The sequence below is a fragment of the Notamacropus eugenii genome, chromosome 1 (assembly GCF_028372415.1).
Source record: "Notamacropus eugenii isolate mMacEug1 chromosome 1, mMacEug1.pri_v2, whole genome shotgun sequence".
NCBI classification, from domain to species: Eukaryota; Metazoa; Chordata; class Mammalia; order Diprotodontia; family Macropodidae; genus Notamacropus; species Notamacropus eugenii.
Genome location: NC_092872.1, coordinates 308,725,778 through 308,744,667, shown reverse-complemented (window position 1 = coordinate 308,744,667; position 18,890 = coordinate 308,725,778). Strand labels below are relative to the sequence as shown.

Sequence of the window (18,890 nt, the reverse complement as noted above, 5' to 3'; positions counted from 1 at the left end):
AAGTTTGACTTGAAGGAAGCCAAGAAAGCAGATGCAGAGATGAGGAGGAAAAGCATTCCAGGTATGAGGTACAGCTAGTGAAAATGCCTGGGGTTGAGAGGTGATGTTTAAGGGACAGCAAAGAGGACAGTGTCAAAGAACTACAGAATATGTGAGCATGAATAAGCTAAGTAAAATATAGAAGACAGGAAGAGGGGGCATGCAGGTTATGAATTTTTTTGAGTACCAAGGAGAGGATTTTATATTTCATTTTAGTGGTGATAAGCAGTGGCAGGAGCTTTTAGAATACATCAGAACTATGTTTTAGGAAAATCATTTTGACACCTGAATGGAGTATGGCCGCAGGTTGGAAGGGAGGTGTGCAAGGGTAATCGACCAACAGGTTATTACTATAAATCAGGTGTGATGGGATAAGGTCCTGCAGTAGAGTATCAGAGAAGAGAAAGAAATACAGGAGATATTATGAAGATAAAATTGGTAGCACTTGGTCATGGATTGTTTACGGGATGGGGTGTGAGAAAATGAAGAATCAAGGATGACACTTGCATGACTGGGAAGATGGTAGTGCCTTTGACAACCTTAAAGAAGTTAGGAAATAGAGAACATTTGGTGGGAAGATAAGGAGTTCAGTTTTGAACATGTTGAGATTAAGATACCTATAGGATATCCATTTCTAGATGTGTAATAGGCAGTTGGAGATATGAGACTAAAGGTCAGCAGAAAAGTTAGGGCTGGATAAATAGATTTGAGAATCATTAACATAGAGATGATAATTGAATCTATAGGAGCTGATGAGATCACCAAGGAAAATGTGTACAGGGAAAAAAGAGCATAGGACAGAGCACTAGGAGACACTCTAGGGTCGTGGGCGTGACCTGGATAAACATCAAGCAAAGGAAACTGAGGAGTATTCCCTGATACCCTCTGTTTCTCTCCTCTATCCCCTTAGAGCACATTTGCCTACCATAAATACATTACAGGCCAAATTTCTATGATACCTTACAACAGTAGTAGGAAGACAGTAGAGTTTGTTAAAAAACAGAATAATTGAGCTTTTCCTTCCGGACTTCTTTTGGTGGGTATAAATCTCTTTATTTTGCGATCCATAAGTAGATAGCTATACCATTTTAAAATGATGGTTTAAGAGCTAGAGTTATGTTAACTTTTATCATTTCAGTCAAAATGTTCTTTACCCTGAAAGTTCAAATCTGATGTACAGAAGGCATAGAGATAATGCTGTGTTCTCAAAAGCTATGCTGATTGAGTATAAGTTCTGAGAAACAAGCTATAAGGTCCAAATCTAGTAGTATTTATGTTGTTTTATTGTCTGAGGACTAACCACTAAAATTTTAAATAGTAATGTGGAAGGTTGGCCACCAGGTGATAAATTTCCTCAATCACTGCATTTCATCAAGGCACAAAAAGCTTGTTATCTGTGTTCTTGGAGGATAAATCACAGAATTTTGAAGTAATTGAAAATCATATGTAGTATTTTTAAATCATCAGTGTTGCAAGAAGAAGGATATAAATTTTTAAAAAGTAGACCAACCAATAAATTCTCCCCTTCAATAGGGAATGGAATTGTTTTTTCTGATATTTTTTCTTTCATAATTGACATCACCTCAGAATTTTGTGAAAATCCAAATGGCGATCACTTTGTGATAGTGAACAACTAAGTGTAAAATTTTTTTTTTTTGTATTTACTTGGAATTTTACTTATGTACATGAATAGCTATATGTAGCTATATATAGCTACATGAGAACAAGGAGTTCTGGGACTTACAAATTATCTCTAAGTGAAAGAATATTAAACCATTAAATATGACATCACCAGAGATAATGAAGAAGATAAATGTAGTCTTTCCTGAAAAAGAAAGACACTTCATTGCATTCAATATCAGCTCCTGTGGCATTTTTCTTTATCTGTTCAAAATACTGGTTTCTACTTGGAGTCTTTGGAATACATCTGTTGAAAATGGGCCATTTTATTTATTTCTTTGTTTAAATGACTGCTTCACATATTCAGCTTTCTCCCAGTCTGCATCCTTTTGAAAGTATGTCTTCCACAAAGATTATATATACTTACAAACCTTAATCATACAATTTCTCTCCATTGACAATCCTAGTTGTCTGCTTGCCTGTGTCCTCTCTCCTCTGCCCCAACTGCTCTCTGTCAAGTGTAAAATTTTACATTATTTTTTTCCTCATTATGCTTTTTTACTTGATAGAAAAATGGGTATTTTGCTAGGTTTGTGAAAGGTACTTTATACTGAGTATGATTCTGGCAGTTTTTCTCAGGGAAGATATTACTGTTTTTTCATAGAGTATTTCCAAAACTAATGTCATTATTCTCTTTTTTTTTTCCAGCCATTGGAAAGGTTGTTGCTACATCTTTAGGGAATTTAAACCACAGTTCTGAAGATGTACCCCTTCCTCCTGGCTGGTCTGTTGACTGGACAATTAGAGGAAGAAAATACTACATAGATCATAACACAAACACAACTCATTGGAGCCATCCTCTTGAACGAGAGGGACTTCCTCCAGGATGGGAGCGAGTTGAGTCATCAGAATTTGGATTATATTATGTAGATCATATAAATAAGAGAGCCCAGTATAGACATCCATGTGCTCCTAGGTAGAGTATCAGTGATACTTACTATTTTTCCTTTTGTTCAGTGTGTGTGTGTGTGTGTGTGTGTGTGTGTGTATGTGTGTGTTTGTATAGAATAATCATATGTTACAGTCTTATTTAATTTTGTGGCTTGTTTATAAGGAAGTATTTTAAGTTACCTTAGAGCTTTTTAAAGTAGCATTTTACTTTTGTCCTTACCTTTATTTATAGAGTAGTTTTTAAAATGAAGATTTTATTTTAAAAATTACTTTACTTGATAGCTACTTTCAGTGATCTCAAAACTTGGGATCTGAAATCTTCTGATTGAATCTTACTACGTTAGTCTCTTTTTTTGTTAGAAGTGTCTAAAAAATGACTTCATTGATAGGAAACTAGCACACCTGTCTGTTAACATTTAGATTGCTATGTGTTATATAGAGTATTACTCCTTGTACTATTAAAATAACCCTTTGAACCTAGATTTAAATAGTCTTGTCTTTTCATTTACTTAATTGCAGATATTATATTAAGTTTTCTTTTAAGAAATTGCTTAGCATGTTTCTTTCCCTCACTTCTAATATCTACAGTGATTCATCTCTTTCTCCTGTGTGAAAAAATGAAGATTTTGCAACATTGTAAGGCAGCACTGTATTCCAGTCCGCTTTAATTCTTGCCTGTCTGAAGGCAGTGATTTTCTGCTCTTTAAAAAAAAAAAAAGAATATCCATCCCATGAGTGCTTCCATTGAAATAATAAAAGGGTGTTAGCTAAATTTAAAGTAGAATACTTTAAAAAATTTTTCCACCAAAGGTTTTGACCTTTATAGTTTATCAGTTTAATAAAGTTCTCCCATATGTTATTTAAGAAAAGTTTGTATATATAGGAATATATATATAAGAACTAAAGAATTTTAGTGCTGAAAAGGACTTCAGGATCATCTATTCTATTCTTCTTTTATTAGTTTGAAAAATCCACCAGAATAAAATATTTTAAAATCTAAAAAACAGACAATTTTGTTATGAAAATTCTATGATCAGTTTTAGGAAAAAAATCCCCTTAGTGAAGAAAGTTCAAGAAATTTACACTAGGAACTCATTGAGTAGCTTTTTAAAGGGCTTGACAGATAGTTAAAATTAATGTAGTTATTCTTTATAACTTTAAAAATTTATTTAAGACCTATGTAAAAATAAATGTTAACTCCTTTTTATAGTGTACCCCGGTATGATCAGCCTCCTCCTGTAACATATCAGCCTCAGCAAGCTGAAAGAAGCCAGTCCCTTCTGGTACCTGCAAATCCATACCATTCGGCAGAAATCCCTGACTGGCTTCAGGTTTATGCTCGGGCTCCTATGAAGTAAGTACTTTTACATTTCATAAAATAAAAATTTTGTTTTTTGATAAGATTAAATCAGATAGCATAGTGCATGTACACAGTGATGCAAGTTATCATATTTATAGTTAAAAGGAATCAAATCATGAAGCATAGAGATTTAATCATTGGCACATTTCTCAGTTTAGCATAGCCAGAGACAATAAGCACTGATCTTAGTGATTAAGTGACATGATACTTTACTCTGTACTTGTTTTTTTACTTCTTTATAAATTAATACTAAATTCAATTGTAGTCTTTGACTGTTTGAAATCAAACATTTATTAAGTATGTATTATGTGGTAGGCATTATGCTAGGTTTTAGAGATCACCAAAAGTAAAGCATCCTCTGCGTTCAAAGAACTTAAAATCTAGTTGGAAAGGTGTGTGTGTGTGTGTGTGTGTGTGTGTGTGTGTGTGTGTGTGTGTGTAATATGTATATACAAAATAGATATGAGATCATTTTAAGAAGAAATACTGGCAGTGAGAGAGATCAGGAAACTGGAGATTCCAAGAGGCAGAGGGAAGGAGGAAGTACATTCTAAGGATGAGGGACAGATATTGCAAAGATAAGAGGTGAAGAGATGATTGAAACCAATTTTGCTGGAAGATGGAGGACTTGAGGGAAAGTAATAATATATGTTAGAAGACCAGAAGTATAGGTTGAAGCCTGCTTGTGAAGAGTTTTAAAAACCAAACAGGGGGCAGAGTCAAGATAGTGGAATAGAAGGACAGACATGCTCTAGCTGTCTTCCTATACCCCTTAAAATACCTATAAAAAATGACTCTAAACAAATTCTACAGCAACAGAAGCCACAAAATGACAGTAAAACAAATTTCGAGCCAAATTCAGCCTAGAAGGCTGACAGGAAGGGTCTGTCACACCAGGCTTGGAACAGAGTGCAGCCCAGCGTGGGCTATGGGGCACAGACCAGACTGGAGCAGGCTTCAGGGCACTGAATCATGGGTAGCTGCTGCACATTTCTAGATTTCTCAATCCACAAACACCAAAGAAAGCTTCAAAGGTCAGTAAGAAAACTCTTTCACCTGGGTGAGAGGGGAGCACAGTCTGGCTCCAACCCTAACCCCAGGGCGGTGGCAGTCACTGTGGCAGCAGATACTTCTGGAGCTCCTGGCTTACAGATAGTGGGAGAATCAAGCAGTTCATCTGAGTATCAGTCCTGGGTGGTGGTCCTGAGATGAGGAGAAACACTGGCTGGCGTGGCAGAGCTGGTGGAGGCTGTGGAGAGGAAACCCTACTTGCAGTTCCAGGCAGAAAAGAGTGTTTTTGGTTGCTCACAGACCAGAGTGCAGGCCAGGAGAGAAGTTTACTCCTCTCCCTTGATTGTGCCACCTTAGTGAAACTGAGAACTTACAGGTCCTTAGAGATGTCTCAGAGAACAGCTGCACAAAACCTCTGAAGTCTAGGGTAATATACCCTCCACTTGACAAAGAACTCAAAAGTCAAGTAACTGATTGAGGAAATGCCCAAAAAGGGGAAAAAAATAAGACTATGGACGGTTGCTTTCTTAGTGAAAAGGTGTTTTTTTCCATCCTTTCTGATGAGGAAGAGCAAAGCATACAATCAGAGGAAGATAGCAAGATCAAGACTTGTACATCCAAAGCCTCCAAAAAAAAAATATGCCATGGTCTTAGGCCATGGAAGAGCTCAGAAAGGATTTTGAAAATCAAGTAAGAGAGATGGAGGAAAAATTGGGAAGAGAAATGAGAGCGATGCAAGAAAATCATGAAAAGTGAATCAACAGCTTGCTAAAGGAAACCCCCAAAAATGCTGAAGAAAATAACACCTTTAAAAATAGACCAACCTAAATGGCAAAAGAGGTCTAAAAAGTAAATGAGGAGAAGAAGACTTTAAAAAGGAGAATTGGCCAAATGGAAAAAGAGGTTCAAAAACTCACTGAGGAAAATAGTTCTTTAAAAATTAGAATGGAGTAGATGGAAGCTAAATGACTTTATGAGAAACCAAAAAATTATAAAAGAAAAGCAAAAGAATGAAAAAATAGAAGACAATGTGAAATGTCTCATTGGAAAAAAAAAACAGACCTGGAAAACAGATCCAGGAGAGATAATCTAAAAGTTATTGGTCTACCTGAAAACCATGATCAAAAAAAGAGCCTAGACATCATCTTCCAAGAAATTATTAAGGAAAACTGCCCTTATATTCTAGAATCAGAGAGTAAAATAGAAATTTCCCAAAAAGAAAACTCCTAGGAATATTGTATCCAAATTCCAGAGTTCCCAGGTCAAGGAGAAAATACTACAAGCAATCAGAAAGATACAATTCAAGTATTATGGAAATACAATCAGGATAACACAGGATATAGCATCTTCTACACTAAGGGATTGAAGGGCTTGGAATATGATATTCCAGAGGTCAAAGGAGATAGGAATAAAACCAAGAATCACTTACCCATCAACTGAGTGTAATAATTCAGGGAAAAAGGTGTAATTTTAATGAAATAGAGGACTTCCAAGCATTCTTGTTGAAAAGACCAGAGTTGAATAGAAAATTTGACTTTCAAATGCAAGAATCAAGAGTAGCATGAAAAAGGTAAACAGGAAAGAGAAGCCTTAAGTAATTCATTAAAATTGAATTGTTTACATTCCTACATGGAAAGATGTTATTTGTTACTCATGAGACCTTTCTCAGTATTAGGGTAGTTAAAGGAAATGTGTGTGTCATATATATATATCTGTATCTATATATGTGTGTGTGTATATATGTGTATATACGTATATATGTATGTATATATATACGTATATATATATATATATATACACACACACAGACAGAGGGCACAGGGTGAGCTGAATATGAAGAGAGAATATCAAAAAAATAAACTTTATTGTTGAGTAGAAAGTACTAGGAGTAAGAGAAAGGAAGAGGTAGGATGTAGCAAATCATCAAACATAAAAGAGGTAGGAAAGAGCTTTTACAATGGAGGAGAAGTGGGGGGAGATGATGTCAAATAAATCTATGGATAAAGGAAGAGTTTATGACCAAACAAGAGAGACAGAGAATCCTGGGAAGTGTAACAGATAATTTTGATTACTAGAAATGAAAAAACTTCTTGTATAAGCAAAAGCAATCCAACCAAAATTGGAAGGAAAGTGGGAAATTGGGGGGAAAATTTATAGCAAGTTTCTCTGATACAGGCCTTATTTCTCAGCTATATAGGGAACTGAGTCAAATTTATAAGAATCCAAGTCATTCCCCCATTGATAATTGGTGCAAGGATATTAACAGGCAGATTTCAGAAGAAACCAAAGCTATCTATAGCCATGGAAAAGTGCCCTGAATCACTCACTCTTGACTACAGAAATGCAAATTAAAACAACTCTGAGGTGCCGTCTCATACTTATCAGATTGACTAGATTGAGATGTCTGAAAAGCAGTTGGAGGTGCAAGATTTGAGGTCAGTAGAGAGGTAGGGCAAGATAGGTAAATTTGAAATTCATGATCATAAAAATGATCATTAAAATTATGGGAGCTGTTGAGACCACTAAATTAGGAAATATAGAGGGAAAGGAGAAGACTGCCCAGGACAGAACCTTGAGGGATACCTGTGGTTAGAGGGCATGATCTAGATGAGGATCCAGCAAAGGAGAATGAGAAGGAGCAGTGAAGTATATAAGAAGAAAAACCAGGCAAGAGCTGTGCCATGAAAACCTAGAGAGGAGAGGGTATGAATGAAGAGAGGGTAATCAGAAATGTCAAATACTGCAGAAATGTGGAAAAGAATGAAAATTGATAAAAGACCTTTGGATTGGGCAGTAAAGAGATCATTGTCACCTTTGAGAGAGCATTTTAGGTGGAATTATGAGGTAGGAAGCTGGATTGTAAGGAGTTAAGAAGAGAGTGAAAGGGCAGAAAGTGGAGGCACCTAATTGTGGCTTTTCCTGGGAGTTTAGCTACAAAGAGCTGGGTATAATATGTTCTGTTTATTCTTTTTATTTTTCCTGGTTTTGTGGGGATTTTACCTTCCTCATTTTACCCTTATCTTAATTTATTGATTTGATTTTCTATCATCTTTTTAATCTGCTTAGCTAAAGGTAATCAATTTTATTAGTCTTTTATTTATCATTTCTTCAGGTTTTTTAGGTTTCCAGTTTATTTCTACCCTAATTTTAATTTCTTCTTTTAGATCTGTTTAAGTTTTCTAAGTTTTTAAATACATATTCAGTTCATTGATCCTTAAAAATTTTTCTGTTGATGTATGTTTTTAGGGATATGATTTTTCCCAAGCACAATTTTAGCTGGATCCCAGAAATTTTGCTATGTTGTTTCATTATTATCATTTTCCCCACATAATTATTATTTGTTCTGTGATTTGTTCTTTGACTCAATCATTATTTATTATTTTATTGTTAAATATCTATATAGGTTTATTTGTTTTTGTGGTCCCTGAATGAATGCCTTTTTTTTGACAGTATGGTCTGCAAAGGATATATTTATTATTTCTGACTTTTTATATTTGTTTTAAATATATATATGTATGTGTATAGATAGATAAATATACATGGTCAGTTTTTCTAAAAGTTCCATTTGGTACTGAGAAATACATAGATTCCTTTGCAGTCCCATTTAGAAGATGCCGTGAGTCTTTTGGTTCTTGTTTCTCCAATAATTTTTCGGTTTTTTATCTTTCTGTTAAGTTAGACTTTTCCAGAACTTAGATGGGGATATTGAGGTCTTCTTTTACTATTTTATTACTTTCTGTATCTTCTCATTTAATATTTTCTTCATGAATTTTGATGTTAAGTCTTTTGGAACTTGTAAGTATTATTCATATTGATTTACTGTTTCTTGTTTTCTTTTAGCACGTGTAATTTCCTTGTTTGTACTTTTTAATATTTGTTTTTTCTTTGTCAGATAGCAAGATTTTAACTCCTACTTTTTAAAATTTGATACATTGTAAACTTTTTTCCCATCCCCTCAATTTTATTTTCTATATATTTTTTTTAAAATGTGTTTCTCTTAAGGTTCATATTGCACGGTTTTGTTTTCTTATCCAGTCTGTTACTCTTTTTCATTTTATTAGATTGTTTAGTTGATTCACATTTAAGGTTATGAATGTTAGGTTTTTATTTTCTTCCATTAGTCTCTAGTATTGACTATTTTTCCAAGTTCTGATTTTTTCTTTTCTTCTGATGTAAACATAAAAGCACTATATACCTTCAGTTACTTTATTTTAATCTTTTTTAAAGTGTTTCTGTTCCTACTATTTCTCTCACTCCTCTCCTCATCCCCTTGTTTATAGTCTCTTGTTTATAACCCTTTCCCTTTGGAGTTTTGCTTATTAGTTCCTTTTTCTTTCACTTAATTTGGTTACTTATTATATCCCTCTTTTTTCCTCTCACTTAAACAAGCAGATTCCTCTTTTCTCTCCCTGGTCCTATTCCTTAGTTTTTTAAATATTTTTTTGCAGTCCTTTGCAGAGAGGTTCCCTCTTCCTTATACTCTTCACTATCCATCTTCTCTATCTACTCTAGACCCTCATTCTCTGGTTCATGATTCTTGTCTTACTTAGTTGCTCTCTATTCTCTGCATTCCTTATGGAATCAAAACATCCAATTTATCCATTCTAGGCTCTCCCTTCTAAGCAGTTTCTGCCACTGCCTTGTAGAGCTTGTCGTCTGGATTCCCTTTTTCTATTTTGCCTCACTCAAAGAAAAATGTCAGTTCCTCCAGAAAACGGAGAGGATACTGCCCCATGGTAGATCACCACTTCCCCACCCCCTTACACTTGTTATTATACAGCTCACCACTGTCCTTTGTATACCCTCCCCCTTTTAACCTTCTTTCCATTTACCTCAAAACCTCCTCTCTGAGTCCATGAGCTTCTCCTTCCTCAGGCTCCAGGACCTACTTCCTGGCTAGTTCCCTACTTCCTCGTCAGGATGGTTTTTTCACATACCAAATCTCTGCATCTCTCTTCATGGAACATCCCTTTTCATCCAGAGAAGCATTCATTAGTGGAACTGTATTCCACCACCAAAAGAAAGTCTTCTTTTCTCCTCCTTTTAAATTCTTTCTCTCCTCCTGACCCACTCCCCTGTCAACTCTTCTGAGAGACTCTTGGAGTTACCTTTTCCTAATTGCTAGCCCTCAACCTCACCAGGGCACATCACACCTGTCTGTTCCATCTTCCTTCTCATTAGTCCTTCTGTTTTATAATTTAGCCCCATAAACATTGGTTGGTAGGGTGCCCCAAGTTTCTGTACCTAATGCTCTTGGTCCATCTCTCCATGATCACCTCAATCTGACTTCCTCCTTCACCTTTGTCTCTTTGTGTCCCTTTAGAAAGAAGTCCATTACTTGTCTGCTTTCACTCTGATGTTATTGCTGTCCTTGGCTGCTGCATCACTTAACCCCTCCTGTAGAAGTTTTCCAGAAGCTAATTATCTCTTCACGTTTGTTTTTTTGTTCCCCCCAAATTTTTCAAATACCTCTTTATTAGTGAATGTCCATCTTTTATCATTTATAGTTAAGTCAGAATTGCAGGGCAGATTACCCTTTATCCTGAGCTCTGTTACCCTCCTAAACATTATATTATCTCTTGTGCTTTCTGGCATATCCTGAATAATCTTGTGGCATTCAAATTTTTATTCCCCTTGTATTTAAAAGTTGTTCCACTGATTGCTTGCAAAAATTTTTTTTTCTTAATGGAATTTAACATTTTAACCACTATGTTAATTGGATTTTATAGCCCTTTCCCCTCCCCCCCCTCCCATCTTGCAGTTCCTTTCCATTGACATTTCATTTTCTGTGTTTAGAGGTTCTGGGTAGTTTTCTTGTATTATTCCCATTCTGCCAGCTATTTCTGCTGTGTAGGCCATAAATTCTGCCCTCAGAATTCTCATATCTCTTTTAAACTACTCAAGAATAGCATATTGTGGTTCCTTGTTGTCAAAATCCACAGGGACCTTTGTTTCATTAAGTGTTGAACTGATTTCCTTTGTTTTTCAGTATTTATGCATAGATGCCCAAACTTGTTTACTAGATCTTGGAAGCCTTATTTCCTTTTGCTGTTACTGTTTTCCCTGTTTTATTTTGTCTGCTTATGCTTTAGGTCTTTGAGTTTTCTTCTTCCAAGATCTTTGATAATTTTTTTTTCTTTCTTATTTTCCCCTTTTGCTCACTTTCTGTTTCTCCTCTGATGGTTATTTCCTGGGGTGCTGGATCTCAAAGTGTCTCTCTGCCTCCTCCCACCCTGGTAAATTCATTTTCTGCCCCATGTAACTTTTCAGGGTCAGAACAGGGCCTAGCTGAATGCTGGACTTTTTCCCTAAACCTTAGCGGTTTGCCATAACATCCCTATCCGCTCCTCTCTAGAGTCCTGTTCTATTTCATCTACTGCCATGATGGTGCTATTGCAGCCTGGTACAGATTCCTTTCATTTGGAATTTAGTTCTCTTAGGCTCTAGGAATAAGTGGGCTGGGGGAAGGGAGGTCAAGGTATCAAATCCCTTTCCCTCTGTTCTCCCATTTTCCTTCAGAGATCTTTTGTAGCACAAAGTGCTGTGACAGCGTTTGATGGGGCCTCAGAAAATTTCTGTAATTTGAAGCTTTGATCCCCATGGGACTGGAAAGAGGAAGGTAGGGGAACCAGGATGTGGAGTTGCATTTTGTTATAAGCCGGTAGGTCCAGTTGGCTATTGCATTCTTGCTGCTGGTAGCCTGATGGGTGATAAAAGAGAGAGGGCTGAGTGAGTGAGAAAAGTATTAATTTATGGAGATTTTTTTTGTCCTTTTGGGTTCCTGCTGTCTTAGGTGATGAAAACAGCAGAAAGTGCTTATCTTTGGTGCATTATTTCTCTTTTGGAGAGGATCAGAAAAAATGTTTAAATCTCTAACTTGTTGGGTCGTGTGACTATGAAGTCTTCCCACTTTAATATTTCTTGTTGACTTATGGACTTCTTAATTCTCTTTTGTATGTTCTAGTTTTTAGGGAGTTCATTACCTGGGTGAAATTTAGCACTTTTTCTTCCAAGGTATTTTTCTACAAATTCTTTCTTCCAGAGCTTTAATTTTATTTTTTATCTCTTGCTTCATTTCTTATAGTTATTTGTGTAGTCCTTGTGGAAAATATTTTTTTAGCTCCAGTCTCTACTTGCAGTTATTATTTAGTTACTCATACCTTCTGTTGGAAGATCTCTAGACTTATAGTAATTTTTTTTATATTGGCTGATATTTTCTTTTATTTACTCATCTCCCTAGCTTTTATTTTTGAATTAGGATTTTGTACCTGTTTGGTCTCCTTGGATCACCCGAGTTCCTGTCTCCCAGGACTGATGCCCTCCCCCTTGTTCCCAACCCCAAACATCATAGTTTTGATGTTTAGAGCACTAGTTCTTCAGGGAATCAGCTGGCATCTCAGAAGAGAATGGATATTAGGAAACTTAGAGCCCCTGGGTCTGAATTGTCCTGGTCTGATGTATGCTTCAGCTCCCCAGGTTTTCCAAATCTGAGTCAGGAAGCTTTCTGACTTCTTCCTATCCTGGGGCTTTTTGATCTTCCTGGGAGTTTCTTGGAGCATCCCTCTGGTCTTGTTGCCTCTTAAACAAGAGAACTGTACTCTCTCAAAGTGCCTTTGGCGCATCAATGATCACTCATGGAACTACTCTGCTTTTTTGACAGCCCTTTTTCCTGTTTACCTTAGCTTCTGGATAACTCTTGTGCAGTTCTAGTATGGAAGACGTCACTGTAGTTTCTCATTGGATCTTTTTTGAGGGGGTCAGGATGCAATTTTGTGCCAAATTCAAAGTTTTGGTGGAATAGATGGATTAGCTGAATGATCCACCTTCTGTTTAGTCAGTCATCTTAACTAGGTGTTCCTAATATCTACTCTTACTCTTGAGTTCACTTCTGCTACTGAGGTCTATTTTCATTAGTCATAGAATCCACAGTCCAGAGCATAAAATTCTTAATTCACAAATTTGATAGAATAAGCTAGTTTTGAGCATTTAACATTTTGAGTAAACATAAAATTTACCAGTCACTCTTCCCTTTTTTCCCTATAGGTCTGTAGGTCTGTGTTTGTGTGCGTGTGTGTGTGTGTACCCATATATGGTATCTACATCATATATCTATGATACATATTTTATATATACATATATATACACATTCACATGATATACACATATCTATGTCTATATATACATCAAATGGTATGAAAGGAATATATTAATGAGATCAACATTCTTCATGGTTTACCTGGTATAAATTGTTATTCTGAACTAATGGATATTTTAATATTTTAATCACTTTATTATTTCAGCAGTGTAGCTTCTCCCTACAGTAAGGGAAATTTACAGTGTCTTATTTACATATCTAATAGTAGCTAATCTTTTGGTGATAATTCTCTGCAGTTAGCCAAGATGGTCCATCTCAAAGCTCATACTCAGAGTCTTTCTAGCTTACTTAGAATAGTCCCCAAGTACCTAGGGTCACCTCTGCACTGCAATGAGGCATTGAAGTAGGATCTCACTAGAAGGAAATAGTGAATATTTGACTAAAATCCCCATTTTCTCCTGGAATTAAGACAAGGAGATACAGATTTCTTGGGAGTGGGAGGGGTAAGTAATCACTTTCATTTACAAATTTGCCCTGCAAACAGAGAAAGTGGAACATAGAGTAATGTAGAATTTGTGGGGAGTGATATAGGGTGAACATTGCAAAAGAACTGAAATCATAGGGGGTAGAGTTGAACTCATAGATGTAGGGAAGTATTAATAATATTGAATAGAGCACTTTTGAGGGCTCAGTAGTAGAGTGGTATAGTAGAGGAAGCAATCAGCTGAGTTCTCCCAACATTCCTTGCCAAACAATTTTAAAATAAAACCTCAAATTCAGTTCTGGAATATCAGAACCAACAGAAATTCAGGATGAGACATTTTTCCAGCCCAGGATTACTTAGGAAGTCAGAAAGAGTTCTGTGACACAAAGATGGAGGCTGGCCCAAAGGCCACATGGATGCATCGGTGGTGGGACTAGGTGTGGCAACAGAAGCACCAATAGCTTAAGGAACTCTCAAGCCTGAGATGACAAGGGGACATAGCAACTGGTCAGAAAGAGATTACAGGGGACCTCTGTGCTAGCACTAGATGTAGGACCCAATGCTGTTTGGCAGCCTATACCTACTTCTGCAGCATAGTTCAAGGTCAAAGAAGAGAACTTTCAGCACAAAGGATTGGGGCCCTGAGGAGCAGTATTGATTGTAATCCCAAAGAATCAGGGCCCTTCCTGGTAAGGACAAGAGTACAACAAAGTGTGACCACACCTTTCCCCACATCATACCACCTTGGAAGCACTGAAAACTTCCAAACCCTAGCATATAGCTGTGAAAACAGTAGTGTAGAAAAAGCCTGAAGCTTTGGACAGTGCCCTACCCCACCCCACACTGGGAACAGAGCCCAACTTTGACATAAAGTTCAAAGTCAAGAAATAGATTGGAAAAATGGGTAATCAGCAAGAAAAGAGCCTGACCATAAAAAACTGCTATTGTGACAGGGAATATCAAGACACAAATTCAGAAGACAATGATGTCAAAAGAGCTACAAGCAAAGACTCAAAGAAAAATGTGATTTTTATACAGTACCAACAAGAATAACTAGAAAAGTTAAAAAATTATTTTCAAAATTAGATAAGCATGCTATTGAAGAAAATAACACCTTAGAAAAACAGAATTGGGGGAAGAGTACAAAACTTCACTAATGAAAATAATTCCTTAAAAAGTGGAATTTTCCAAATGGAAAAGACGTACAAAAACTCACTGAAGAAAATCATTCCTTAAAAATTAGAAACGAGCAACTGGAAGCTAATGATTACTCCATGAGACATCAAAAAACAAAGTAAAAACATGAAAAAATAGAAGAAAATGTGAAATATCTCATCAGAAAGAACAACTGACCTGGAAAATAGATTGAGGAGAGATATTTTAAGAATCACAACTGTGATCGAGGAATGAACCTAGACATCATATTTTAAGAAATTATAAATGAAAACTCTTCCAAAGTCCTACAACCAGAGGACAAAAATTCGAAGAATCCACCAGTCACCACCAGAAAGTGATCCCTAAATGAAAACTCTCAGGAATATTGTAGCCAAGTTCCAGAGCTCCGAGGTCAAAAGACAAAATACTTTAAGCAACCAGAGAAAAACCATTCAAATATCATGGCATCACAGTCAGAATAACACAAGATTTAGCAGCTTCCATGTTAAAGGGGCAGAGGGCTTGAAATATGATATTCTGGAAGGCAGAAGAGCTTGGATTACAATCAGGTATAACCTACCCAGCAAAACCAAGTATAATACTTCAAAGGAAAAAATGTATATTTAAATGAAATAAAAAACTTTAAAGCAATCATAATGAAAAGACCAGAGCTGAATAGAAAATTTTATTTTCAAATATAAGACTCAAGAGAAGCATAAAAAGATAAAACATGAAAGAAAAATCCTAAGGGTTTCAATGAGGTTGAACTCTTTACATTCCTGTATGGAAAGATGATACATATAACTTCTAAGAACTTTAACGTTTTTAGGACAATTAGAAGGATATTACATGGAGGACTTGGGAGTGAGTTGATTATGTTGGGATGTTATAACAAAAAAAGTATAGATGAGAAAGAAGCAATGCCTGGGCAAAAGGGTGGAAGGGAGAAGAATGGGGAAAATTATCTCACGTAAAAGAGGCACGCAAGAAAGAGGTTTTACAGTGGAGGGGAAAATGGTGAAAGGGTAAACAGTGCTTCAACCTCACTCTCATCTAAATTGGCACAAAGAGGGAATATACATATATGTTATATGTATGTATGTATATAACATACATATATACATACATATATATATACATATACACATATACTCACTTGGATAAATAAATTAAAGGCATAAAGATAGGTAAAAAGGAGATAAAATAATTGCTAATAATATGATGGAATGTTTGGAAATTCCTAGTGGACTGGCAAAAATATTGAGATAATATATAGTTTCAGCAATATGAAATATTATTTTATATATACCCTCAGAAGTCAACTGCATTTCTACATAATAACAAATTTCAAGAAGCAAAAGTAGAATGGGAAATCCCATTCCAAATAATTACAAAATGTATAAAATATCTGGAGAATAATTTACTAAAGCACACACAAGACTTGTACAGACTCCATTACAAAGTGTTCCTTAAATAAAAAAAAAAACAACAGCTTAAATAAGTAGAGCAATACTTAGTGCTCATGGGTAAGCTTTGCCAATATAATAAAAGTGACAATACTACCAAAATAAATTTACACTTTGAATGCTATACCAATCAAACTATCAAGGCAAAAAAAATAACACAACTGATTATTATGTTGAAAAAGTCCATAAAAGTATGTAAAATTTATGAACCTTTTACCTCCCCATAGGTGTGAAATTAGGAGTGGTCTTTAATTGGCTGTGGGAGGGGCACGAGGGAGAACTTCCTTGTCCTGATGAATTTATGGAAATGCTCCCATGTGACTTAGGATCCATCACAGCAGTCAGCTGGGTGGAGCTTACAGCAGGTCACATAGGTCTGTTAATGGATGGGAAACCTCTTCCCATTCCATTAACATTACGCTTCTCCAGCTCATTTTAAGATGAAGAAACTGATGCAAACAAAATTAAGTGACTTGTTAAGAGTCATATAATCAGTAAGTGTCTGAGGCTGGATTTGAACTTAGGTCTTCTGTGTTTTATGCACTCCACCCATCTAGTTGTCTATGGTTCTTTTTAGTATAATATAATTTCCTTGTTTATGTGGTTGTACATTGTGAATTTTTCTTTTTGCTATTCTTTCTTTTTTGGTTCCCTTGATGTATAACAAATTTTGTTCCAAACCATCATTTTTATCCATGTATTTGTTTTTTAGGTGTGTTTCTTTTAAGTAACAAATTGTGGAATTCTATTTGCTTATCCAGTTTGTCATGCTCCTTTTTATTGACTTGTTTAATTCATTTGCTTTTGAAATTGAAAGAGGTAGGCTTATGGTTTCCTCCATTTGTCTCTAATTTTTTTCTCTGAATTTGTGTTCTTGTACATTTGACCCAGTTCTCTATATATTTTAGAAATGAGGCCTTTATCACAGACATTAGCTGCAAAAACTTTTTCCCAGTTTTCTGCTTCCCTCCTAATCTTGATTGCATTGGGTTTGTTTGTGCAACAACTTTTCAATTTAATGTAATCAGAATTATCCATTTTGCACTTCATAATGTTTTCTATCTCTTGTTGGGTCATAAATTTCTCCATTCTCCATAAATCTGATAAATACACTATTCCTTGCTCCACTAATTTGTTTATAGTATCAATCTTTATACCTAGATCATGTACCTATTTGGACTTTATTCTTGTGTACAGCGTCAGGCATTGGTCAGGCCCAGTTTCTGCCACGCTGTTATCCAGTTTTCCCAGCAATTTTTGTCAGACAGTGAGTTCTTATCCCAGAAGCTAGAGTCCTTGGATTTATCAAACAGTAGATTGCTATATTCATGGACCACTATGTCTTGAATTCCTAACCTAATCCTGGTCTACCCCTCTGTTTCTTAGCCAGTACCAAGTGGTTTTGATGATTGCTGCTTTATAATAAAGTTTGAGATCTGGTAGGACTAGGCCATCTTCCCTAGCATTTCTTTTCATTAGTTCCCTTGATATTCTGAACCTTTTGTTTTTCCAGGTGAATTTTGATATTTTTTTTGTAGCACTAGAAAATAATTATCTGGTAGTTTTATTGGTATGACATTGAATAAGTAAATTAATTTAGGTAGAATTGACATTTTTATTACATTGGTTTGGCCTACCCACGAGCAAGTGATGTTTTTCCACTTACTTAGAACTGACTTTATTTGTGTGAAGTGTTTTGTAATTGGGTTCATAGTGCCTGGGTTTGTTTTGGCAGGTAGATTCCCAGATATTTTGTAGTCTTTGCCATGGCTTTAAATGGGATTTCTCTTTCTATCTCTTGCTGTTGGGTTTTGTTAATAATATATAGAAATGCAGATTATTTATGTGGGCTTATTTTGTAACCTGCAACTTTGCCAAAGTTATTTATTATTTCAGGTAGTTTTTCACTTGATTCTCTGAAATTCTCTAAGTATGTCATTATATCATCTGCAAAGAGTGATAACTTTATTTCTTCTTTGCCTATTGTAATTCTTTCATTTTCTTTTTCTTCTCTTATTGGTAAAGCTAACATTTCTAGTACCATATTGAATATTAGTGGTGATAATGGACATTCTTGTTTCATCCCTGATCTTATTGGAAATGCATCCAGCTTATCCCCATTGCATATAATGCCTTCTGATGGTTTTAGGTAGATACTGCTTGTTATTTTATGGCAAGTTCCATTTATTCTTATACTCTCCAGTGTTGATTGCTATTTTAATGCTGGATGTCATAAAACATTTTTTTCTGGGATAATTTTTTTTCACTACTCTTGCCTTTGTTCCTATATTTGTTTGCAAGGAAAATCATCTGGATGGATGTCTTTCTCTTTCTAGTTTTTTTCCCCTTTCTAAATTTGTTCCTTTCTTGGTTCTTTACTTCAACCCAGTTCACTTGCATGTCATGGCATCACCTCATTTAAATCCAATTTGGTTGCAAGTCATTGCATCACTTTCCTGATGCCATGGTCCATTTTGAGAATGAAGGACAAACAACAACAGCCACCTCTGGCAAGAAGTAGGTTATGTGTTTCATCTTTAGTACTTTGATCTTGTGGTTTATGGCACTAATTAGATTTTTAAAGTGTTGTATTTGAAAATTAAGGCTGAGAGACAAACTGAGCATAATTGATTAGGTGGGCTAGCACTAACCAATAAATTGGGTCACTGGTCTCTCTCAATGCTCCCAAAGCAGAACTCACCTACTTGG

At 35.7% G+C, this 18,890-nt stretch overlaps 1 protein-coding gene across 2 annotated transcripts in view; it reads left to right on the top strand.

Moving 5' to 3' along the window:
- Window positions 1–18,890, top strand: part of SAV1 (salvador family WW domain containing protein 1) — a 58,138-nt gene that overhangs the window by 32,460 nt on the left and 6,788 nt on the right. For both annotated transcript variants that reach the window (XM_072629450.1, XM_072629451.1), the window contains exons 3-4: window positions 2,368–2,635; window positions 3,821–3,964. In XM_072629450.1, the coding sequence (XP_072485551.1) occupies window positions 2,368–2,635; window positions 3,821–3,964 (412 nt within the window). The remainder of the gene's footprint in view (window positions 1–2,367; window positions 2,636–3,820; window positions 3,965–18,890) is intronic.